Source organism: Pelophylax lessonae (assembly GCF_965119305.1).
Source record: "Pelophylax lessonae genome assembly, chromosome: 13".
NCBI classification, from domain to species: Eukaryota; Metazoa; Chordata; class Amphibia; order Anura; family Ranidae; genus Pelophylax; species Pelophylax lessonae.
In genome coordinates, this window is record NC_138780.1 from 68,127,012 (window position 1) to 68,153,971 (window position 26,960).

A 26,960-nucleotide genomic window follows, 5' to 3' on the forward strand; every position below is an offset into this window, starting at 1 on the left:
TGCCATAGAGTAGCTGTGGACCCGTTCTAATAGGAGCGACACAATTCGCTCCGACTTAGAAAAAGGGTCCGGCGCTTCTTTGGGGCGACCCGGAGCGACCTGCATTGATTTCAATGATATGAAGTCCGTGCCGGCCGCTCCGAGGTCGACCCGGCAAGTCTGATCGCTCTAATGTGAACCGGCTCTCACTTTACCTTTATTGCTTTAAAAAGACAATAAAAGAGAATTGTAAAAATGTAAAATACATGCATTGTTTACCAAACAAAATACTTTCCTATTATGCAACTTCATGCAAAAATATAGATAAGGGTTAACAAACCATATTACAACTGACAGTTTGCATTTTCACAAGTCCACAATGGCATTCTATATATTTCAGTAAGGTTTTCTTTAAATGTAGAACTGGAAAATACAAATAAAGAAGGAACAACGCTGGCCAACTGATTTACTGTTGCTCTATCAAACAATTTGCAATCTAACTATACTTACACAATGTAGCTCAATTTTAGACACACTTAAAACAGAATTACATCCTTTATAAGTTGTTCAAGATTTTCTATCGTCTCAAAATTTTGGATGCATAAGAGAGTCAGTGTTGCTGGCTCCATTTCTTAGTTTTAATTTAGCAATGATTTGGGATTTAAACAAGAACATGTTCATGGATGCTTTCCACTGCTCTCTTCAGAAGCCACAGACCCACAGGAACCTTGGAAATAGCTGCAGCTACTCTGCTGTATCTGCAAAGGAAAACATATGACACTAAAGTACCAATGCGGTGGGAGCAAGCAGAACATAACAGTTTAAGGAGCACTCAGGTATGGTTTAACCAGTTACTGACCGCCTACCGCCGATTCACTGCGGCAGGCAGCCTCTCCTGGGCAAAGCGACGTAGGTATACGTTGCTCGCTCTCAGTAGGACAGGGGGTGAGCGCGCCCTGCCGCACTCCGGCGGGGAAGCCGATGCGTGCGTCAGGCAGCTCCGATTGCCACCTGACACCCGCGATCATTCCCCGCTGAGAGAGAAGAACAGCTGTTGTAAACACAGGGGATCGTTCTTCTCCCTGGAATGGTCATAGAGCCCATGTGATCCTTCTATATAGGAACACAAGTCTCTATGGTCATTTCAGAAGCCCCGCCCCCACAGTTAGAATCACTCCCCTAGGCTCACATTTAACCCCTTGATCACCCATGTTAACCCCTTCCCTGCCAGTGCCATTATTACAGTAACAGTGCATATTTTTAGCATTGATTACTGTAGTAATGTCACTGGTCCCCCCAAAAGTGTCAAATATCAGTCATAGGTCCGATCTGTCCGCCGTAATGTCGCAGTCCCGCGCAAAAAAAAAAAAAAAAAAAAAAAAAAAAAAAAAAAAAAAAAAAAATCGCAGCTTGTCACCATTACTAGTAAAAACAAACAACCAAAAAAAAAAGACAAAAATCTTTCCCGCAGTTAGTAGACGCGATAACTTTTGCGCAAACAAATCAAAATACGCTTATTGCGATTTTTTTTTTTTTACCAAAAATATGTAGCAGAAAATAAATTGGCTTAAAATCTTAAAAAATTTAGATTTTTTAAATTTTTTTTGGAGAATGTCATATAGCAGAATGTGACAATTTTTTTTAAAACTGTCACTCTGTTTATAGCGCAAAAAAAAAAAAAAAAAAAAAAAAAAAAAAAAAAAAAAAAAAAAAAAAAAAAAAAAATCGCACAGGTGATCAAATACCACCAAAAAAAAAGCACGTCAATTTTATTTAGGTACAGCGTCGCACGACAGCGCAATTGTCCCTTAAAGTAACGCAGTGCCAAATCGCAAAATAGGGCCTGGTCATTAAGGGGGCAAATCCTTCCGGTCTTAAAGTGGTTAATTACAGACATGGCTGAAGTGACAGCTTAGCTTTGCTGCTACAATTTGCAAATAAATATCATTTTCAGATCATTAGGAATTTTCCAAACATTATAAACACCTCAATTAAAAATTGTACTTACTCAGTGTTCCCAATGTGATTTAATAATGTAAAGGACAAAGGATCTGTTGGATACATCTCTGAAATCTGTATGCTCAGTTCAAATTTTGCAAAAGCTGCAGTACTTGAAAATAGAAGCTTCACTCTAAAAGAAACAAATAAAAAAACATGTGGGGATGTATAACCTGAATTGGTTTGGTTCACCTGGCAAAAGGGTGATGGGGATTGCCACTTACAGCAATCAACAAGTTTAAAAAAAAAAACCACGACCTGACATACATCTAGTATGAGGATTATGAACATACCATCCCTTTTTTTTTTATCAAGAGATTATTTTTTCATAGTAAAAAATAATTGTTTATTTTATCCTCATTATGGAATTAAGTCAAATATTAATAATACACTGGAACACTAATGGCTCGTTTCCACTGAGCGTTATGGTACGGTTCAGTACGGTCCGCTATTTTTGCCGTTTCCATTGTGAATGGTACCCAAATTCCGAACGTACCACTTTTTTGGGACCCTTTCGTTGGGGCACATTAGTACCGTACCAACAGGGTGGAGCTACACTCTGCAGAACTTTGATTGGTTGACAGAGAATCGTCTATCACAGCTTTCCTGCTACACCACGCCTATCATGAAAGGGTACTATTGGCAGCGGAAACGCAAGGTGTACCGTTCCGAACCATACCGTACCACTCAGTGGAAACGAGGCATGAGAATCTTTGCTGATAAATGAATAAACCAAATGTATTATACCTGGAAACCTCAACTCTATGCCACCCTAACCCTATTTGTTCTGCTTAAAACCAAACACTGGGTTGAAAATTTTCCCTAGCACCCAAACTAAGAGTTACCTACTCATTTAGGTCTGTGGGCATGGAAAAAGACGGACATGATCCTCCATGCTGCTAGTACCAGTCAACTGCAGTGTCTGCTCCTCCATGCTCCAGATGTCATCATGATCAATGCAGGGTCCATAGCCCTGCGTGGAACATGACGACGTTGTGAACGGTCCAACACTAAAGCAGTGTGGGGGGGGGGGTTGCTGTCTGCCAGGGTTGTGGAGGATCAGGAAAGTAAAGTGATTTTACTGTCCCCTGATATCCCTTGCAGGTACAGCCCCCAGTGTATGGGAGAATTTTAAGATTTCACAAAGCTAGGCTCCTCATCCCCTGCTGCATTCTCTGTTGGCATTTAGGTTGAATATATATCAAAAGCCACCAAAATATCCATTAAGTCCATAGTCATTACATAATTCATAAAAATGTATATGTATACATAAACATTTTACACAACTATAATAACTTGAATTTATATTGATATCAGGCTCCTGCATTTTCCTGCTCAGCTGTGCACAGACTAGGATGATGACGACTATATTCTAAAACTAGCCATACATGTATAGAGTTCTCAAACTACGATAAACAGCATGGATGGAGGACCCCAGGACAGTCAGAACATCCATACAGTAATTGCATCTGACTGGATACAGTAACTATTTGGTTGGCCATTTTTCACCTGTCTCCTTTTACAAAAATCTAATGAAAATCCTACTTTTGTCAAATTGGATAATAATAGGGCCAGGCTAACATAGGCTAGAATTTCGGCAGATTTCTGCTGAATGGCCTGGAATTCAAGGGGTCTGTGGCAGACTTAAAGTAGAAGTATAGCCAAAGCTTGTTTGGCTATAGTTCTCCTATGGATCACACGAGTGCAATTTTGTTTTGTACTCCTGTGATCCATATTCAGCAGAGAGCGGGCTGAAGTCCGCTCTCTGCTGACGTCACCATAAGGCACCGTGTCATTGTGACCATGGAAGTCAGGATCAGCCAGGTGCCTGGACCGACAGCCGGCTGCTCCCCACCTCTCCTCAGCCTAGCGCTCCAGTGAGTGAGGAGGGGGCAGAGCAGAGAGCTACTGACTGACAGTCACCAGCTCTCTGTTCAGGGGGCTGTCAGAACCGAGCAATCGGCAGTGTTCATTCGCTCAGTTCTCAGTGCAAAGGCGCCGGGGGACTGGTGCAGCATTGGACCTTTGCTGCATCCACTTAGGCAAGTAGGTATATTAGGGGAAAAAAAAAAAAAAAGGCGGCCATACTTCAAGTCAGAATCTACTGTACAATTTTTCTACGGTCCTGTTCACATCTCCTGTTACAGTAGAATTAAAGGCAAAATGGGATTTTTGAACTTACTGTAAAATCCTTTTCTCGGAGTTCGACTGACATAGCACTCCGTAAATCCTAACTACTGGGTTATATTGCCTCCTCCAGGAGCAGGACTAGGCATAACAAAAACCATCTGGCTACGCCAATGGGCTGTCCTCAGCTGATATATAACCCCCCTCTCTGCTCTAGGGAATCAGTTTAGTAGCAAACAGTATTAGAAGTATTAGAACTCCTTAGAGAGGTGGGTGCTGTGTCTGTCTAACCCAGAGAAATGGATTTTATGGCATGTACAAAATTCTCTTTTTCGTTCATCGATGGACACAACGCTCCATAAATCATAACTACTGCAAAAGCAATGCCAAAAAGAAAATGAGGAGTTGGGAAAATAACCCAAGTCTAAACATAAAAGCCCTAACCAGAACACAAGAGCCTTAACCGGGTCACAGAAGCCCCATCTGAAAAATAGAAAAGTAAAGAAAAACACCCTTCTAGTGGGAACAGCCCCTCTTAAACAGCAGCCTGCAAAACTTTACAGCCAAAAGAAGCATCCACAGATGCCAAAGTATCTACCTTGTAGAATTTTGTGAAGGTATGCACCAACAACCAAGTGGCCGCCTTGCAAACTTGCGATATTGATGCCTGATGACAGAAGGCCCAAGAAGTACTTAGCGCCTGAATAGAATGCGCCGTGACAGGGAAAGGTGGAACCGGACCTTTAATAGAATAGGCCTGAGTCACCGTCTGTCTGATCCATCTGGAGATGGTAGTCGAAGCGGCCAGCCCTATCCTTGGTCCGTCCGTAACCACAAAAAGCGGGTCTGATCTCCGAAAGGACTCCGTAGCTGCCAGATATACTCGAATCGCACGAACCACATCCAAGGTATGCAAGGCAAATTCCTTGGGATGAGCCGGCTTGGGACACAAGGATGGCAACACAATGTCCTCATTCAAGTGGAAGCCCGAGACAACTTTGGGCAGGAATTATAGACAGGGAGGAAGAACCACTTTATCCCTATGGACCACTAAATAGGAACTACTACAGGATACTCTTGATACCCTGCGGGTCGATGTAATAGCCACCAAGAATGCCACCTTCTGGGACAAGGTAGGCTTTTGAAAGCTAACTCAATAAAACCAGTGACTGTAAAACAGGATGGTAGATCAGCCCTTAGGACAACTGGTCTTCTCTGAGAGGAAGCCCACAAGGGATGTTTACGGCCACCAGACTGATTGGAGGACCCTCACCCTTGATTCCTTACAGGAACCGCGGAAGAAGCCTGAGCCGAGGATGATACTGGCCTTACTGTACCCTTAGGACGCCTGCCGCGTCTGCAAGAGGTACCCGTGACGTCACCATGAAACTCTGTATCCTCCTGTGAAGCTGAACCTGCTAAAAGAAGCTGCATGTAGGACTGTGCAAACAGAACTGTCTTGAAGATGGATACCACCAGACTCAGAACCTGTATGCACATCGGGAGAGAGAACTGTCTGTGTGACAGCAGGGGAAGAATCACGGCCTGTTGTTTCTGAAGTTTGTCAAGCGGAAGAACCACCCTGGTCAGAATTAAAATCAGGCCTAGGTAATTCAATTCCCTGGGCAGGGATAGGGGGGACCCTTAGGTAGTTCGGACATCACCTGAGCCTCTGCAGGAATTAAATCCACACAAGGAGACCCTGGATCCACACAAGGAGACCCTGGACCCAAAACCCCCGAAAAGGACAAACTTTGCCACCCTTTCTGGGTACCCCCACAATAAATATTTTGTGGACCTCCTTGACGCACACAAAAAATGGGTGAGGGCAGACCTTCATGCTGAAGGGGTCTTGTCTGCGGGTCTGGAGAAGCTAGCTCTAGGCTTACCAGATCAAGGTTGCTTGGAACCTCTCGAGGAAGACTTAAAAGATCCATTTCCCTTATTCTCAGTCCCAGAAACACTAAATCATTTTCTATGGGCTGAGGAGGAGTGCCCCCGTCTGCGATGAGGCTCCTTCCCTTTCCTAGACTGTGGCAGGAAGGTACTCTTCCCCGCCCCGTGATACTCTTAATGAGGTCATCCAGGGTAGCCAAAAGAAACAGGCGATCGCCTTGAAAGGGAAGATCAATGAGAGCTCTTAAAGGCTTGGTCTGCAGACCTAATCTTAGGCCACAGCATGCACCTAATCACCACCGCTGAAACAAAGTTTGGACAGCACTGGAGCTGTAGCCAAAGCTGCATCACAAATAAACTGCAGCCCATGGACCAACTGGTCCGCTAAATCAACATATACAGCATTCCCCAGACCCTGGCGCAAAAAATTGGCCCATTCAGTTAGGGTCTGAGACACCAGGGCTGAGGCAAAGACTGGCTGCAATGCCGAACCAGCCATAGTAAACATGCTACGTGCCCCATTTTCCTGTCAGCCGGGTCTTTAAAGAACAGGGATTCCTCTACTGGGATCATGGTTGCTTTATTCAACCTGGAAAAAGGAGATTTTTAAAAGGGACTCCTCAAAAGGGTAACGTACAGCAAAATGTTTGGGGACCACAAACGGTAGTTTTGGCTGTTTGCACTTCATACAGGAAAACCTGTCAAAATAAGGCACATAAGGAAACACTTTTGGAGTGCAAGGTGACTTATGTGTACCAAACGACACAGCCACGTCCGTGGCCACATCAGCTGCATCCTCCATTTTTAAAGTCTCACGCACTGCAGTAATAAGTGCGTCCACCAGCTCTTTCATTCGTAGCGGCGACCATGGAGTAATCATTCTCACTATCGGATGGTGCTGGGAATATGATATTAAGCCCCCCTGGAGAGGCCTCTTTCACGGCGGCATCAGGCTCAGAATCAGATGAGACAGACTGAGCAGGAGAAGGTGGGGGACGCTTCCTCCTGGGCCTTTGCCCACACGTCACTTCCACCCGGCATACTAAGCACTGCAGAACTGCCGTCAGTGCAACAATGGGAAGCTGGGGTTCTGAGGGATCTGACACCTCCATGATTAGTGGGGGAGATGTGACCCTGACGCTCCATAAGGAAAGGAAGACCCTGCAATACAAAACGATCTTGTAGCACCACTAAAGGATCCCTTCAAAGCTTTGAAAGTTCAGGTCCAGCAAAACCATGGACGCCATCCCTTTTCATATGTCCTGGGCACAGAAAGAGGGGAAGGAGGAGGAAAAGAAAGAGGAGGAGCTTCGACAACCCCACGAGGCTTTGGTTGCCTCCAGCATTTCCCGGACTAAGGGTAAATGGCCGCCAGGACATCGGATTACACATGGCTGCCAACTGGAGAAAAAGAAAATGGCCACCATGACATCATTGGACATCTCCACCATGGCCACTGGCAGCTTCAGAGGCCGAAGCATGCTGCCAGAATCTTCCCTGAGCCCTCTGTTAGGGATCCCCCCCCCCCAAGGTACTGTAATCCACAGACAGGATACACGTTAGGGGAGACGCCACTGTGCACTCTGCACAGGGACTCCCCCATGCACCCAGGGGTCTCCTACACTGGAACTACCAGGGCAGACACAAACTATTCCAGGACCCTTATAGAGGGGGGGGTGGCGGGGGAGACCCCAGGGGTCTCCGCTGTGTCCTCTTTCCTGGGACCCCCACCAGACTCCAGGTCCGTACAGGGGGAAAGGGAGTGGGGAAACCTAGCTCGCTGAGGGACTTTAGGATAAGAGGAGGGAACCTGAAGGCAGGTCCGACCGTCCCTGGAGGTTATCCACGTTCACCTCAAAAACTGCCAAAAAGGGGAGGGGGAGGAGGCTGTACTTACCCTTCCATGCTGCGGGTAATGCTCCAGATAGAACTCCTCACCACTGAAATAGGGGAGCTGTCGGCCAGGGGAACTCGGACCAACTCCCTGTTGTATGCGACCCTGCTAGACGTTTAACTCGCGGGCCAGCCTCTGTCCATGAGGCTATGTCGCGGTTGACCTAGCGCATAGCTGCGGTCTGCAAATGCTCGCTGGCTGCGGGGACCAAGGGATCTAGATTATCCAGCCCATTGCCCAGCCCAGCACTTGATAGCAGATCTCCCAAGGGAAAAAAAAAAAAGGTAAAAAAAAATGTAAGGAAGGAGAAAAAATTGCCAGGACCAGAGATCCCAGCAGGGAGCCTAGATCTTTACTCATGACTAGACAGATTAAAACTGATTACCAAGAGCAGAGAGGGTGGGTTATATACCAGCTGAGGATGGCCCATGGGCGTAGCCAGGTGTTTGTTCTGCCTTGTCCTACTCCTGAAGGAGGCAATATAACTCAGTAGTTATGATTTATGGAGCGCTGGAACGAAAGAGAAAATGTTTTTCTTCACTTAGTTCACAGGAGAATGCCTTATCCCCTGTCAGTTTTACAATCTGTGTCCCATTGGGTAGATTTTCCTTCACTTCCTGACCCCTAGCCAAAACAGGAAATCGCTCCAATCAGGGAGTCTCTGGTTGTCACCAGAACTAGGTTCCTTATTGGAAGATTTGCCCTATGACACTGTTCTAGGGACAACTCAAAAACTGGATTTTTGTACTCAACGTAAAATCCTTTTCTCTGAAGTTCATCAACAGACGCAGCTCCATACCCCCTTAGACCATTGGTTATGCTCCTCTAATTGGGAATAGGCACTAGGCAGGAAAAAGCTTTACCATGCCTATGGAGGCGGTCCCTGCAGCCATAACCCCACACACTCTGCTACAGCAGTCAGTTTCATTGCAAGCAGTATTTAGAAGACAAAACAACCCCATTCCTTTAGAAGCAGAGGGGCGGGTGCTGCGTCGGTCGAACTTCAGAGAAACAGATTTTACGGTAAGTAGAAAAATCCAGCTCTCTCTATCGTTCGACAAACGCAGCTCCATATCTTCTTAGACCATTGGGATGTTCCAAAGCAGTATTATTATTATGAGGGGTGGGAAGACAACGCAAAGGAGAAAGTAACTCCCCAAAAGCTAAACATAGCCAACCAGGTAATTCGAAGCTCAACCAGGAACAACTGGAGCTCACCTAGTAAAAACATACATCCTCAAAGAGAACAAAAAGAGAAACCTTGCAGCCAAAAGAAGCATCTGAAGATGCCAACATATCATCAACTTTGTAGAATTTTGTGAACGTATGCACAGATGACCAAGTCGCCGCTTTGCAAACTTGCATCACTGACGCCTGATGGCGAAAAGCCCAAGAGGCACTCCGCGCTCTAGTAGAATGCCCAGTCACTGGGAGGAAAGGAGGAACCTGACCCTTCAGTGAATAAGCCTGAACAACCGTCTGCCTGATCCATCTGTAAATGGTCGCCGCAGACGTAGCCAATCCCTTACAAGGACCCTCAGTAAGGACAAAAAGAGCATCAGACTTTCTGAAAGACTCAGTAACCGCCAGGTAAACCCTGATGGCTCAAATCACATCCAAAGAATGCAAGGCAATTTCCTTAGGATGCTTGGGTCAGAGTGAAGGCAGCATGTTTTCATTCAAATGAAAATCAGAAACCACTTTAGGGAGAAAAAAATTGATTTAGTCGGAGTACCACTTTATCTCTGTGGACCACCAGATAAGGCGAACGACAGGACAACGCCGCCAATTCAGATACTCTGCGGACAGAAGTTATAGCCACCAAAAAGGCAACCTTCTGAGACAATGAAAGCAGAGAAATCTCCCTAATGTTCTCAAAAGGAGGCTTTTGAAGAACAGAATACCAGATTTAGATCCCAGGGAGGTAGCGGGGACTGCCTCGGAGGAGCCATATGGTGCACTCCCAAAATGAAGGTACGAATCAAGGCATGTGTAGCTAACAGGCGTTGAAAATATACCGCCAAGGCCAACACTTGTCCTTTGATAGTGCCCACCAAAGCCAACCGCTGTTCAACCCCTTCCCTCAACACCTGGCTTTCAACAGCCATGCCGTTAAAGCCAGCGACTGTAAAGCAGGCTGGAAGATCGGACCCTAAGACAGCAGATCTTCCCTGAAAGGAAGTCTCCAAGGAGCATCGGCGACCACCCCTACTAGGTCTGCGTAACCAAGACAGGCGAGGCCAGTCGGGAGTCACCAGAATGACCGGAATCCCTTCCACATCTATTCTGCGTAGAAGTCTCGGCAGAAGTTTCAGCAGAGGGAATGCATAGATCAGCCAATACCGACCCCAAGGAGCCACCAGTGTGTCTGTGGTGTTGACCAGAGGATCTCGAGATCTGGCTACGAACCTCTGCACCTTCTTGATGAGACGAGAAGCAAACAGATCGACCTCGGGTGTCCCCCACCTGACACACAGGAGATGAAACACCTCCGGGTGTAGGGACCACTCTCCTTGATCCAACACCTGACGACTCTTGGTGCCCCTCTGGTGATTGATGTAAGCCACAGCCGTGGCACTGTCCGATTGAATCCGAACCGGACAACCTTGGAGACAAGTCGTCCAGTGGCTCGGACAAAGCTTTATTGCTCGGAGTTTCAAAACATTTATCGGTAGTTTTGGACTCTTCTACTGTCCAGGTTCCTTGGGCGCGGAACCTCTCCAGCACCCCGCCCCAGCGTGACAGGCTGGCGTCCGTGGTTGCCACCGTCCAAAACAATGGGAGGAAGGACTTGCCCTGGCATAGTGCTGGAGAGTGAAGCGCAGCTCTGGTGTTGCAGCTTAAACTAATCAAATTGTCTAAAGACTTTGGATCCTTGTTCCATTTGACCAGAATCTCTCGTTGCAAAAGGTCTGGTATGGAACTGAGCAAATGGAACTGCCTCGAAGGTTGATACAATCAGACCCAGGACCCGCATGCAAGTTCACAGAGAGGACAGGTCGTGTGCCAGCAACGACCAGATCGCCCCCTGCAACATTTGCAGCTTGCCCGGGGGAAGAAAGACCCTCGCCAAGGCTAAATCCAGAGTCAGGCTCAGATAAGCCAGTCTCAAGGAAAGTATCAGGGCGGATTTCTTGAAATTGATGGTCCACCCGAATTCCTGCAGAGAGCTGACAGTGATCGTCAGGTCACCCATCAGGGCTGAATGAGAGTCTGCTCTCAATAGAAGATCGTCCAGATACCCCAGTACCGCAATCCCCTGTTCGCACAACAATGTCAACACTGGGGCCAGTACTTTGGTAAACACCCTGGGGGCGGAGGCAAGACCAAAGGATAATGCCACAAATTGATAATGTTCCTCTGCTACGGCAAAGCGTAGAAACCGCTGGTGACCAGCATAGATAGGGATGTGTAGATATGCGTCCTCAATATCTATAGAGACCAAAAAGTCTCCCTGGTGTAGAGACGCAACTACCGTTCAAATGGATTCCATGCGAGACCTCTGAACCCGCACAAAGCGGTTCAGCGCCTTGAGATCCAGAATTGGACACACTTTGCCCTATTTTCTGGGCACAGTAAACAGGTTTGAATAAAACTCTTGAAAGCATTCCTGGGAGAAACTGGTAAAATCACCCCTTGGGACAGCAGATCTTGTACCGCCTCCCGTAGATCCCGTAACTGGTCTGGAGAGAGGCGCAGGTTGGACGAGAAGTATCTGTCCTACGGACGAGACCGGAATTCGATCTTGTACCCTGATCGGATCAGTTTGTGAACCGAGCTGTCCCAAATCAAGGAATTCCAAGGTTCCGGAAAGAAGCAAAGAAGTCCCCCCACCCCAGAAGCGGGTGAGGGAGCCCCTCCATGCAGACCAGGATTTGTCTGCAGATCCGGACTGGCCGGTCTTTGATTTACCTGACCATGGCATCTTGGAATTCCCAGAAGATCTGAATGGCTTCCCTTTTTTTGTGACCCGGAGGCACGAAAAAGCCGCCTATGTGCAGTGAAGGAAAGCCCCAGTCTATGACGTGGCGCCTTGCCCTTAAGGCCTTTAAATTAACTTGTCCAGAGAGGATCCAAACACCTTCTCCCCCAAATAGGGAAGATCGGCCAAGGCTTTTTTGGAAGCCTGGTCCGTGGACTTGTTATTCAACCACACCATGCATCTAATTGCAATCCCCACTGCTGACACTCCGGCCACAAGGGGAGCCGCATGCAGGGACACATCACACATGAACACCAGGGCTTGAGCCATCTGGTCCATTAGTTCCAGCACTGCTGGGGGGAGCTGCTCAGCTTCCAAGTTACCTCTTAGTAACTTCACCCATTCAGTAACTGTCTGACACCATGACATTCACAGATATTGGTTTCAAAATGGAACCCGCATGCATGTGCAGATGGTGGTATAGAGACTCAACTCGCCTATCCACAGGGTCAGCGAAGGCCAGGGATTCTTCCACCGGAACCACACTAGACTTATTCAGCCTGGAAACTGGGCGATTCACCTTAGGTGGTACAGTCCACCTATTGGAAACTGCATCTGCAAAAGGATAACGGCGTTTAAAGTGCTTAGGCACCATTAACATGTGCTTGATGCGCCACCACTGCGTCAAAAAGTTCCAGGCAAGGGAACACCTTGCCCGATTTTCAGAATTTGCGGGAGCCAAAAGACAACTGCGAACTCGACGCTGTAAATTCATCAGCCAATTTTAAAATTTGCCGCACTGAAACTATAAGCGATTCCACCAAAGCGCGTTCCCGCACAGGGGCAGACAAGGACAGGTCCTCTTCACCCTCAGAATGCAACGACACTGACCCCTCAGAGTGGGGTGCATCTGTGGCCGCCAAGTCTGCCTCAGAGTTTGAGGAAACTACTGAGGGAGGCGAAGGCAGAGGGCGTTTGCGGCTAGCAACGCTTTTAAATGCAAAATCTATCTTAGACACAAGGCTTTCCAAGACTGCCGTAATTGCAGACATGGGCTGTGACCCAGAAGGTTCCGCAGCCGCTCCTAGGGGGTCTGTAGGTGAAATAGTACCCTGGGACTCCATTTTACACTGATATGAAAAAAATGCAGTGTCACTTTAAAACGCTAAACTAAAACGCTAAACTAGTGGTATACCCAATGCCAATACAATACAAGCAGAGTGGGCAAGTTAAACCTACAAGGATCCCAGAAAACGTTACCAGACAGCTCAGGAGACTGCCAGTACGATATGTGAAAGTAAAATGTTTCTTTACATGAAACAACAAGCAAGCTTGTCATAGATACATTTTTTTAAGTTACATGCCGTTCGCCTGTCCAGCATTGCAGACTACAAGTAAATGGCCGCCCCATGTATTCCTATGGGGAACAAAAAAATGGCTGCCCATGCAATTCAATAGGAAGAGAAAAAGCATGAATTTTCAGCAAAATGGCGACCCCCTACAGTGCGCCATGAAGTCTCCCGGACCCCCCGAAGGGGTCCCAGACAAGAGGCATCAGAGGGGCCCTAGGAAGGGACCCCACCAGGACAAGGCCACCCATGAGGGAAAAAAGCTGCCGTGGCTGAAATTCTCCCCCCCCCCCGGAGGTAAGACCTATGGCTAGTGGAAAGGTGGAGGGGGTTAGGCCCAATATCCCTGAGGCCAAGGGAACCAAGGGAGCCCTGAAGGTCTGACTATTCCAGGGAGGGGGCCCACGTCCACCCCGAGACCGCCCCAGATGATTGGGGGGGGGGGGGGGACAGCATTATTCACCATACCACGGTACCAGGTGGGCGCCACTCCGCACAGACCACCTACTCCCCGGGGTGGGGGTGCTGCCAGCCAGGAGGTACGCTGCGACTCAGGCGTTCCAGGTTGATCGCGTCCCAGCAAGACTCGTGGCGAGGCCTAGTTATGGACTATAACGTGCTTGCTGGCCAGGCTGGGAGACCATAAGGATCTAGAATATCCAGTCTGAAACCACAGCCGGCTGTTGCTTGCAGTTCTCCAGGAACTAGAACAAAAAAAAAAAAAAAAAATCACAAAAATAACAAATTTCCTTATTTTAGCTAAGACCGAAGTCCCAGCAGGGAACTAGGTCTTATTCCTAAACTAGGCAAAAACAAACTGACTGCTGTAACAGAGTGTGTGGGGGTTATGCCTGCAAGTACAGCCCCCATAGGCGTGGTAAAGCTTTTTCCTGCCTAGTGCCCATTCCTGATTGGAGGAGCATAACCCAATGGTCTATAAGAAGTTATGGAGCTGCGTCTGAACGATAGAGAAAGTGCAAATCCATAGAAAGTCCAATAAATTAGTTAAATTGAATATTAACGATGTGATATGATTGAAGACTCGAACATAAATACACAAACCTTTATAAGGTAATTGCACCATTGTCTTCACTATGGGATTTTTTTAATCTAGGTTTATTTATGTTCAAGCATATGGATTCCCACACCTGCAGTTTGCCTTTTTATCCATCTGCCTGGTCTGAGAGTATCTGACCATTATAATTTATGGTCTTGGAATTTGGTAAGAGGCGCATGTTGGTGGTGGAGATTTCCATTTCTGATCTTCAAATCATATCACATTATTGATATTGAATTTTACTAATTTATTGGACTTTATATGGATTTCCACTTTTTATAAATGTATTTTGTAGTGTTTTGCACATTTTTTATTAGTTTATGTTTAGTTATCAATAATAAATATGGGGAAGATAGGGGGAATAATCTGGGTAATTAGGGGGTATTAGAGGAAATGGCATTTTTGGATAAAATAATTAAGGGGATAATATTGTAATCCATAACATAATATATATAAATATTGTTAGAACAGCCAATATCCCCAAAGGTACAAAAGGTATAACGGGAAGGGGGGGGGGGGGGTACAAGAAGCGGGACTTTGTGAGAAGTCCCGCTTCTTGTCCCCCCCTTCCCGTTATACCTTTTGTACCTTTGGGGATTTCGGCTGTTCTAACAATATTTATATATATTATGTTATGGATTACAATATTATCCCCTGAATTATTTTATCCAAAAATGCTGATTCCTCTAATACCCCCTAATTACCCAGATTATTCCCCCTATCTTCCCCATATTTATTTATGAACAGGGCTCGAAGGCACACAGCCCAAGAATTGGCTGTACCTCCCAAAGCCCGACCGTGTTTGTATATATGTAAGTTTGCGTCTTTGTTGTCTTTTGTCCTTTATGTCATTCCATGATGTTTAGTTATCAATTAGCGCTGCTTTAGTTTGTTTCAGCTAATTACTTGACTGGTATCATAGTTTAATAAGTGGCTGCTTTCTTAATTTTTGAGCGTGGATATTTTTATTTTATTTACTTCACAGTACATGCAGTACATGCAGCTAGAAAGGTCAGTGATAGATTTAAAAGTTCTTTTAACATTTGCTAAGAATTGCTAATAATTTGTAAAAAAAAACAAAACGAAACAAAAAAAAAAAAAAAACTTGTCTGGCTCTGATGGATTTTAAAAATAATTTACAGTTGTGTGTCTGTTATAAGCAGACAGTATAGAAATGCACCCAATTTAATTTGTATAGGCACACATCATTTCACTTACTCATTGCTTTTCACGTCGGTCCTCACAATGTTGTATTTTGCACCCCATTTCATTAGGTATTCAACCTCTTCTCCAAGTAGTTTATATCTGCTCACCACAAGTGACACATCAAAAAGAAGCTGCAACGATTCAATTGGAGCTTAGTAAAAAAAAATTGAGTTATGCATTCAAGGTGTTAAAAACTAAATAGCAGACAGATTGTTGCACAGAATACCCTGCCACCAAAAAGTCCAAAAGATTTTGCCTAACAGAGGCCATAGTTGACAGGTAAACCCGCATAGGTCACACAAAGTTTAGAGAAAACATTTTCTTAGGATGTTTTGCAGTAGGACATAAGGAAAGACAATATCCTGGTTACGTTGGAAGGCAGAGATTACCTTTGGGAGAAGGAGGCCTTAGGCCTAAAAGACAACTTTGTGCCTGTGAAAAACCAAGAAAGGCTTCTTATAGGATAAGGCTGTTCATTCAGATACCCTCAATGCAGAGGTGATGGCAACAAGAAAGTTCGCCTTACAGATATAATTGGGAAAGGAAATATCACCAATAATTTAAAAGGGCTGCTTCTGCAGAACAGAAAGAACCAGACTGGGGCTTCAACATAACACAGGAGATCATACAGATAAGTGAATGTTTTTAAAGCTAGCTAATCGAGAAGATGTAACATTGACTCTTGGGACAGGAGGTTTGGGCAATCCGGCAATTTGTTCTTCAATTTAATTCAATTCTGCAGGAGTACCTGGGGAGGAAGACTCCGATCTTTGGTAAAACTGTCCCCACAGAGGTAATAGAGCATCAACTGCAAAGGCTAGGAGATTTCTGGATCTGGCAGAAAACCTATTCAGTTTACATTCGGTATCCTTCACTTGTGACAGAAGTCACAAACACCTTAAGGTAAAGACAGTTGCATAGTTGGGAGGGTTGAATAAAGACACATTCTATCCAGTTTAACGTGAGTGTGTGTTTCACTACCATTGCCAATATCACTGTACATTGACTATGTTTGCTAAAAAGCACATCTAAACCCGTGGGAGTTCCACATCCTTACTGCTCTAACAGCAGAAAACCCCCTACGCATTTTAAAGTGATATTAAAGTTTTTTTTTGTTGTTTAAAAAAAACAAACACGTTATACTTGCCTGCTCTGTGCAGTGTTTTTTTTTTACAAAACGGCCCATATCCTCCTTTTCTCGGGTCCCTCGTTGATGCTTCTGGCCCCTCCCTCCCTCCCAGTGCCCCCACAGCAAGCAGCTTGCTATGGGGGCACCTGAGCCAAGCCACTGCTCTGTGTGTCTATTCAGACAGGGAAACATGGCTCAGCCTCGCCCCCTCTACTCATTGGCTCAAAGACCGATTGACATCAACGGGAGCCAATGGCGCCTGCTGCTGTCTCAGTCAATGAGGAGGGAAGAGTCTTGGACAGCCGAGACTCCTGCAACAATGCTGTATCAAGATGGGGCTCAGGTATTAGGGGGGCTGTTGCACACAGAAGGTTTTTTTTTTATCTTATTGCATAAAATGCATTCATATAAAAAAACCTTCTGCCTTTAGAACCACTAAAAATTAACTGTTTCTCATCCCAACTCATTGCGTGGCTGCATGTCTTCTATAGAGATCCAAGGTTATTTTCTTACAATGCTGTCGTCCCCATTTAAAACGCTTTGCATATTGATAAATCGCCTCCTAAGCATCTTTTCTCCAGGAAGAATGTTTGTAGTAGTTTCACATAACTGAGGTCCTCCAGCCCCCTTATTAGCTTTGCTACTCTTCCCTGGACTCTCTCTTTACTTTAAGCACATCCGTTCTAAAGATTGATGACCAAAATGGGATAGCATACTCAAGATATAGCCTACCCAGAGTTTTGTAAAGTGCTAGAATGTTTTTATCGCTTGATTTAATATTCTTCTAATGGATGCCAATAGTTTCCTAGACTTGCTTGCATCAGCTTGGCATTGCAGGGCTGTCTGACCTGCAAGACTCCCAGATCCTTTTCCAGCCTTGTTTCCCCTAGAGGTTTTACCCCTAGTGCATTTAGATTTTTAGCACCCAAGTGAATTACTTTTCATTTTTCTACATAAAATCTCACCTGCAATTTCACTGCCCTGGTTCCTCTTGTAAAGGTGCTACATATTGTGCAGTTATTGCCCTACTTAGTTTTGTGTCAAACTGTAAACCCTGAGAGTGAACTATTTATTCCAACTTCTATCATTTATTAACAAGTTAAACCAAATTGGTCCCAGGACTGTGCCTTGGGATACCTCGCTCACAGCTACAGCCCACTCAGAAAATATGTCAGTAGTCACCATCCTCTAGATACGTTTCTGCAATTCCTATAGTCTATAGCTACATATTATCTCATCAATGCCATACGACCATATTGTGAGAATTAAGCATTTATAGGGTACTGTATCAAATGCCTTAGAAACACTGTCCACAGGCCTTCCTCTAGCTAAATTACAGCTCACCTCATGTTAGAAGGTTAATCTTGCATGAACAAAATCCATGTTGGTTACTAATTAAACCATTTTCATCCACAAATTCTTGGATATGGTCACTTATTAATCCACCAATAGCTTATATACTATTAATATTAGACTGGCTGACTGGTCTGTTTCCAGGAATATATCTTGGCACCACATTTGCTTGTAGCCAATCAGCTGAAAATACTCCAATCAGTAAACTTAAAGGGTCTCTCCTCTACTCCTGTTAGGTGGATTTTTTTGGTTCCCCCCCGGGTGAGTCGCTGTCTTTTTTTAAATTTTGGGTGACTGATGGAGACACCAGCTGCCTTAAAGTTTAAGTGGCCCCTCTACCTCTTTTCAGTTTACCCATCATCATCCCAGACCTTAGTGTTGCTCAATGGGTATCCAGAGGGATGAAGAGGGCAGATAAACCCATGGTAAGCCTAGCACCCAAAACATTTAGATCCCTGCAAATCAAATATGGTATACCCAATACTGAATAATATTGGGATTTTTTGTACTTACCATAAAATCCATTTCTCCGAGTTAGACGGACACAGCGCTCCATAAGTCATACATTTTGGGTTATATTGCCTCCTCCAGGAGTAGGACTAGGCAAAACCTGGCTATGCCCATGGGCCATCCTCAGCTTGGTATATAACCCCCCTCTCTGCTCCACATAATCAGTTTAGTAGCAAGCAGTATTAGAAGTATCAGAACTCCATAGAGGGTTGGGTGCTGTTTCTGCCGATGAACTCCGAGAAATGGATTCTATGGTAAGTACAAAAATCCCATTTTCTTTTTCGTTCATCGACAGACACCGCGCTCCATAAATCATAACTACTGGGACATCCAAAAGCAGTTATATTATAAGAGAGTGACCAGCGCTATGGAATACTACACACAGAGAGGATGTGAATTGTCAAAGAAATAGGTGTAAGCTGCCACCAATCAACCCTCGGGGTGCAAGGGTGAGAATATAGTGATAGTGCGTGAAGATTGGTACCGGCGCTACCTTTATATGCGACTGTAAAACAAACCACGTAGTGTACAGTACAAATTAAAAGGTGAATGTGTATGATGGAGTGACCCAAAATAAATTATGAGTGTGATCTTGTGAATAAAATGATTACCATAAATATAGCTAGCAAAATTAATATTGTTTTATTAAAACAGTGCAAATATAGACAAAGAAAAAACTGTGGTTATGAGTGAAAACACTTCAAGTGAATCCTGAGGGATAATGCCTTCTCCCACCAGGAGTGGAAAAAAGTGAGTGAAAACAGCCAATATAAAAATTGACTTATAGGAGTCAAAACCTGCGTTTATATACCAAAAACTCAGTTATCATTATCCAATGCTGATGAACACCACAAAGTGTAAAATTAAATAAAGTGTATGGGCTCATCCAAATATGCCACTAGGTGGCGTGCTGGTAATACGACCTGTATGTGGTCCCCACTGCTTGTGTGGTTCTGGGGTTCGAGCTCCGCTTCTGGAGAACTGTGAGCCGATGATCTTGCTCTAGATACTTTTAAGATGCTTTATTCTGGACCCTCAAGCAAAGAACTATATTCTTCTAAAATCAGAGGTACCTATTCTTCACTAGTTACGGGCTTGCAGGTAGTTTGGACATCGTGAAGTTTCCAAGCCCGGTAGAAGGGTGTCTTTTGAAAGTGGCGCCAGCAGCTCCAGGTCCTCTGATTTTTCAGGCAGATCTGATCGGACCCTTCATTCTCCTCTATAGAGCGGCAGATGTAAACGGAATTGTGTCTGTTTACACCTGCCTACCTCCAATCCGATCTGGCAAATAATGGGCATCCGTTCCACTCCATCTGGTCAGATCGGAGGAAAGTTGGGTGTAAACGGTCAGCATGAGTGGACACAGAACTGTCAGTCATGTGCTCCGCTCAGCTCAGCAGGGAATCCGCAGACAGATCGCCTGCTGAGAAAAACTGGATCGGGCCCGTGTGAAGATTGGAGCTAAAATATAACTAAGGCCTGTGTTCTATCAGAATGTGCAATGTAGGTGATGCTTTAACCAAAAAACACTTACTGCACATGCACAATGCGTTCCACGGCTCTATGCGTTCCAAACACTTAATGATCTAACGGGTAGTGGTAATCTGAATGAACACACATGCAGACATCTTACCACACCCAGCTAGGTCTTGAATTTCTGAGTATTTTTAGCAATAAAGTAAGGGTATATAAATAAATATAGTATATTCATATCTGTGATGCTGTTTTGTTATATTTTGAAAGAAGCTGGACAGCAGCAGTAGGAAGGTGGCGGAGGACATGTTGGTACTCCCCACACTGCTCATCACTAACATTTTATGCTTTCGCAATGAAATATCTAAACAGCATCACAGATATCAATATACTATATTTATATAGACTCATTTTATTGCTAAAATTACTATGCAATGAAAGACGTAGCTGGGTGTAGTAAGATGTTCGCATGAGTGTTCTATCACATTATCGTTATCCGTCATCGGCATGCGCAGTAAGGTTTTTTTGGTCCAAACCTCACTTCTGTGTCCCAATCTGATGGGTAGCAACATTCTAATAGAACATCAGCCATAGACTGTTTGAATCTCGGCTGGTTCAGCAGGGACTGGCTGAGATTCAAACCATATATGGGAAGGCTGAATGTACCCAAGTTGATCAAACAACTTTGGTACAACCAGCCCCTCGGATTTTACATACGATTATTGCTAGGAGCTGTTAAAGCCTCTAGCAATAATCACTGTGTTGGGAGAACACCGTGGCTCGTGACTCCTCAGGAGGGATTCCCCTATTAACATGGTGTCCGTTGATGGAGGAACAATTTTTTTCCCTACAATCCGTAGAACACAGATGGGGAAAAAAAATGAACAGGATTTTCCATAATTTATTGAAAATGGAAAAAAAGGCCTGGCTTTATATATATATATATATATATATATATATATATATATATATATATACACACACACACACACACACACACACATTAGTTGTATACATATCTAGAACATCTAACAGGGTTATATCATTGCAGGAGATTTCCCCTCACTTCCTGCCTTGGCGTCACAAGGACAGCCAGCAGCCAGACATATAGCCAGCAATTGTTTCCATATATTATATATATATATATATATATATATATATATATATATATATATATATATATATATATAGAATTATTTTACAAGTCATGTGTCCACAGATAGCAGCCATCTTGGCCATGTTATGTTATATTGTGTTGATATTGCAAAAATAGAAGGACTTTTCTGAGATGTGTAAGATGATTATATGTAATTAAAAGGAAAGATAAATGATATGCAATTGTAATTATAACATACTGAAAATAAGGTAACACATATATGTAATCTATCTAAATACTGTTATTTCTCACATAGACAAAAGAAATGATATGCTCCAGATGAAGCTTTTTTGTCTAAGAAAGCGAAACATGTCGAGCAAAGGTCATATATTACATGGTGAATGTTAACTTATATTTTCAGTCGACCCTGCTGACCGGCACCATACTGCTTGGGTGCCCGTCGGCGGTTCTTCTGATAACAAGCAATACGTTTCCAAGGATTATATGACTACAAATGATCTTGTACTTTGAACTGTATGTAAACCGACTGTTATAAGTTCTATGCACTGAGATATTGTACAACATAGACCATTGATGTGTGGTCTCACTGTGTCCTTAATACACAATTATTTGCCTGTATTTTTCTATGATTTTAAAATATTTAGTTCTGTGTTGAATAAAAGAAATCTTTTTAACAAAACTCTTGTGCCCGAAATCTCTGTTTCCCAATCCTTCCAAATATATATATATATATATATACACACACACACATATACATATATATAATATGGTCATTATAAGGCAATAATTGCAAGCTATGTCCCCACAGTGAGATTCCCCCACTTCCTGTCCTGGTGAAACTAAGACAGAAAGTTAGAAGAAATCTCCTGCAATGATATAACCCTGTTAGATGTTCTAGTTATGTATAACACTAATTTATAAAGCCAGCACATTTTTTCCATTTTGGCTAAATTATGGAAGAGTTAAAACCCCATTTCTTTCTTTTTCCCAACTGTGTCCCATTGTGAGGTCCCATAGACACAACAGGTAGTGAGAGGGAAATGCCCTCGTAGACAGTTGTCACCAGAACTGGAGTTCCCATTGGAAGGTTTCTATCTTTTCCTGCTCTGGGCAAAAGGAGCTCTTTGTCCTTGTAACCAAAAGAAAAAAAAAAACGGAATTTTTGTAAAATCTTACCTGTAAAATTCCTTTCTCTGAGTCCTCCGACAGTCGCCGCCTCTTTATATTCGTCACAATGGGGGTTATGACCTTTGCTCCGTAGGAGTAGCTAGGCAACAGAATATGTCAATATTAAGGCTTTTAACATATCCCACCCCCAGGGGGTGGTCCCCTCAGTCAATAACCTCCTACTTCCTGTATCCATACCTCAGTTTCAGTGGAATAGCAGTAGAGTATACAACCAAACCCCAAAAGAGGGGCGGGGGCGGCGACTGTCGGAGGACTCAGAGAAAGGAATTTTACAGGTAAGATTTTACAAAAATTCAGTTTTCTCTTACGTCCTCCGACAGTCGCCGCCTCTTCATATTCGTCACAATGGTGACGTCCCAAAGCAGTGCAAACATGAGGGGTGGGAAACGCAGCCGCGCCTAAGGCAACGCAGTCTCCACATCAGAAAAAGGAACCTTACCAAAGGAAGGAAACCAGCTGGGAAGCATGAAAAAAACTTGCTCAACAGGAGCAACAACCCAGGAAAAAACAAATAACCTAGGGATAAAAACATCCCAACAGCCAAGGGTCCAAAACAAAGGGCCCTAAGGAACCGCCGCACTAAGAACCTTGCGGCCAAAGGAAGCATCTGCCGATGCCTGAACATCCACCTTGTAGAATTTTGTGAAAGTGTGAACGGTCGACCAAGTCGCCGCCTTACACACCTGGGCCACAGAAGCCCCATGACGACAGTCCCAAGACGTACTCGGAGATCTGGTAGAGTGCGCCTTCACAGGCATAGGAGGAACTTTTCCCCTCAAAGCATATGCCTGCTCAATGGTCTGTCTGATCCATTTGGCGATGGTAGAAGCCGACGCCGCCATGCCCTTCCGAGGACCCTCAGGAAGGACAAAGAGAGAATCCGTTTTGCGAAAGGATTTCGTCGAATTCAGGTAAACCCTGACAACATCCAAGGAATGCAAGGCCACCTCCTTCGGATGCTTAGGCTTTGCGCAAAGCGAAGGCAAGACAATGTCCTCATTGAGGTGAAATTCGGAAACCCTTTTGGGAAGAAAGGAAGGATTAGGACGCAAGACCGCCTTATCCAAGTGAAGAACCAGATATGGAGACCTGCAGGACAAAGCTGCCAGCTCCGAAACTCTGCGAGCCGAAGTGATCGCCACCAAAAAGGCGACCTTTTTGGACAACAGAGGCAACGAGATCTCCCTGATCTTTTCAAAGGGAGCATGTTGTAACACGGACAGGACAAGGTTCAAGTCCCATGGAAGCAAAGGCTCCCTCCGAGGAGGGACCAGGTGTCGCAGCCCTTGAACAAAGGTGCCAACCAGAGAATTAGACGCCACCGGGCGTTGAAAAAGAACGGCCAGAGCAGAAATCTGACCCTTAATCGTGGCCAACGCTAAACGCTGGTCCACGCCCGTTTGAAGGAAGGCCAACACCCTCGAAACCGAATATGAGCGAGGGGAATACCCCCTGGACTCACACCAGGCAAAGTAGGCCTTCCAAGTGCGGTAGTATATCTTCCCCGAAGAGGCCTTTCTAGCATTGATCAAAGTATGAATGACCTCCGGAGAGAGACCCCTATCCTTCAGGACCTCGGTCTCAACAGCCAGGCCGTCAAAGCCAGCGACTGTAAAGCAGGATGGAAGATCGGTCCTTGAGACAGAAGATCTTCCCGAAGAGGCAAACGCCATGGATCGTCGACCGCCAGGTTCACGAGGTCTGCGTACCAGGACCGGCGAGGCCAGTCCGGTGCCACAAGAATCACCGTGTGCGGTTCCGAGGTCAACCTGCGAAGGAACCTGGACAGCAGTTGAATCGGTGGAAACGCATACATCAGACGATACTGATGCCACGGAGCCATTAACGCGTCCGAGGCGTCTGCCCGAGGATCGCGCATCCTTGCCACGAACCTTTCCACCTTGTTGTTCAGACGAGACGCGAACAGGTCCACATCCGGAAGACCCCACTTTGCGCACAACATCTGGAAGACATCCGGGTGGAGGGACCATTCCCCCTGGTCCAGGGACTGGCGACTCAGATAATCAACCTGCCAGTTCTCCACCCCCGGAATGTGAACCGCCGAAATCGCCGGGACGTGCGTCTTGGCCCAAGACAGAATGTCGGCCACTTCCCGAGCCGCTCGGGCACTCCTGGTGCCCCCTTGGTGGTTGATGTAGGCCACCGCTGTGGCATTGTCCGTCTGCACCCGAACCGGATGGCCCTGCAGCCTGTCCGTCCAACGTCGAAGGCAGAGATTTATCGCTCGCAATTCCAGAATGTTGATCGGAAGGGAGGATTCCACCTCCGACCAAGTCCCCTGGGCGGACAGAACGCCCAGAACACCACCCCAGCCCGACAGGCTGGCATCCGTGGTGACCACCGTCCATGAAAGAGGACGAAAAGATTTGCCCCCCGACACCGCCGGGGATTGGAGCCACCACAGAAGATCCCTTCTGGTGCGATGGCTGAATGCGATCTGGAGATCCAGAGAATGCGGTCGCCCGTCCCACCTGGACAGGATCTCCGCTTGGAGACCCCGCGTGTGGAACTGGGCGAAGGGAATCGCCTCGAAGGCCGAGACCATTAATCCCAGACATCGCATGCACGTCCGGAGGGACGAGCGCGGAACGTCCCTGAGGGACCTGACTTCTTCCTGAAGAGTCCTGAGTTTTTCTTCCGGCAGGAAGACCTTCGCCTGGACTGAGTCCAGAACCATCCCCAGATAGGGAAGACGCACCGACGGACACAGCGTCGATTTTGGAAAGTTTATCGTCCACCCAAACTCCTGCAGAGTCTGCACAGTGACTGACAGGTCCGACACCAGACCCTGGTCGGTCGCCGACCGAACCAGGATGTCGTCCAGATACCCCAGGACAGAGATGCCCTGGGCTCTCAACAAAGCCAGAACCGGTGCAAGCACCTTGGTGAACACCCGTGGAGCCGAAGCGAGCCCAAAAGGCAGCGCCACGAATTGGTAATGGTCCTCCGCAATGGCGAATCGAAGGTACCTCTGGTGACCCTCGAAAATAGGGATGTGAAGATACGCATCCTTCAAGTCGATAGAGGCCATGAATTCCCCCGGAACCAGGGCAGCCACCACCGACCGCAGGGATTCCATGCGGAACTTGCGAACCCGCACAAAGCGGTTCAGAGCCTTTAAGTCCAGAATCGGACGCACCTTGCCCTCCTTCCTGGGCACGGTGAACAGATTGGAGTAGAACCCCCGAAATCTGTCCCGAAGAGGCACCGGAACCACCACTCCCTGAGCCCGCAGGTCCTGCACCGCCAGGTGCAGAGCCCGCAAACGCTCCGGAGACAGTTGAAGATTTGAGGGAAAAAATCTGCTCTCAGGCCGAGAGAGAAACTCGATCTTGTAGCCGGATCGAACGATTTCCTGAACCCACCTGTCCCGAATACGGGCCAGCCAGGGTTGAAGAAAACCGAGCAAGCGTCCCCCCACCCCAGAACCGGGTGAGGGCGCCCCTTCAGGCCGCACTGTTGTGGGCAGCAGATCCGGACTGGCCGGACTTCTGCTTACCTGTCCACGGTTTCTTCTGGGAGCCTTGGCCTTTGAACGGCTTGCCCTTATAGTGCGACCGAAAGGCACGAAAGGAACCCTGAGAGGACCGAAAAGAAGCGTTCTTCTTACCGTGGGTCGCCTTAGCCTTGTGGAATTGGGGCAAGAGCGTGCTCTTACCACCCGTGATCCCTTTAATCAGTGTATCCAAGGAATCGTCAAAAAGGCGAGATCAGTTATAGGGCAGATTAGCTAAGGTCTTGCACGAAAACTGGTCCACAGACCAACACTTCAGCCAAATCAGGCGGCGTGACAACACCGTCACACTGTGCACACGTGCAGCCAACGGAACTATGTCCAGGTCCGCATCACACAAATACATAACACCCTGATGGATTTGATCCACCATAGCCAATGTCTCTGGAGGGGCCGAGTAAGCCACCAGGACGCGTCTAAGCACCTGCGTCCAATTCGCGACAGCCTGAGCTGCCATAAGTGAGGCAAAAATAGCTTTGAGCATAGAACCGGTAACCGAATAAGTATGACGGGTAAGAGACTCCAGTCTCCTGTACGTGGCATCCCGGAACACCGGCGCATCCTCAGCAGGAACCGCAGTAGACTTATTCAAAACCGCCACCGCGTGATCCACCGGAGGAAGCACACACCAACGTTCATCAGTAGCGGGCGTGAAAGGATAACGCAGCTTGAACCTACTTGGCACAGCAAAAGGTTTCTTCAGAGTGCGCCATTGTTCACCAACAGCGCGCTGAAAATCCTCAGTACAAGGAAAAACCTGCAAAGTTTGGCGCCTCCGCTGTGTCCCATAGGAAGCCAGAACGGCAGGTGGACACGGTTCATCCTGTAAATGCAGCGTTTGTTTGATAGAAGCAATTAACTCATCCATGAGTGCAAGCTCTTCAGACGAGCCAGGGGGAGAATCATCAACCCCCTCAACCTCTGCGTCACCCTCCGACCCTGCAAAGTCCAGGGACGAACGGGACTCCGATAAGGGGACCCCAGCCATAGCAGCCCCATCACCTTCGCCCTCTGAATCAGAGGATATTGAGAGTCTGGGCCGTTTAGTGGATTGAGCAGCCACCAGCATTTGCACCTGAGCAGCAAGGTTAGCCACTACAGTAGTCAAATCACCCCCTGGGGGGGGGGGGAAACAGCAGCCCCTTGGCCTCCCACCAAAGTGAGAGGAAATTTGCTTTCCTGAGAATCCATGCCCCCAAAAAAAAAAAAAAAAATTTGCAGGAGAAT

The 26,960-nt window shown here is 46.1% G+C and overlaps 1 protein-coding gene across 1 annotated transcript in view; it reads right to left on the reverse strand.

Moving 5' to 3' along the window:
* Positions 1-507: 507 nt before the first annotated feature.
* KNL1 (kinetochore scaffold 1) overlaps positions 508-26,960 on the reverse strand; it is a 437,074-nt gene continuing 410,621 nt past the window's right edge. Inside the window, exons 25-27 of the mRNA XM_082274949.1 lie at positions 15,441-15,559; positions 1,988-2,110; positions 508-737 (exon numbers count right to left, since the gene is read on the reverse strand). Of these exons, the coding sequence (XP_082131075.1) occupies positions 641-737; positions 1,988-2,110; positions 15,441-15,559 (339 nt within the window). The 3' untranslated portion in view covers positions 508-640. The remainder of the gene's footprint in view (positions 738-1,987; positions 2,111-15,440; positions 15,560-26,960) is intronic.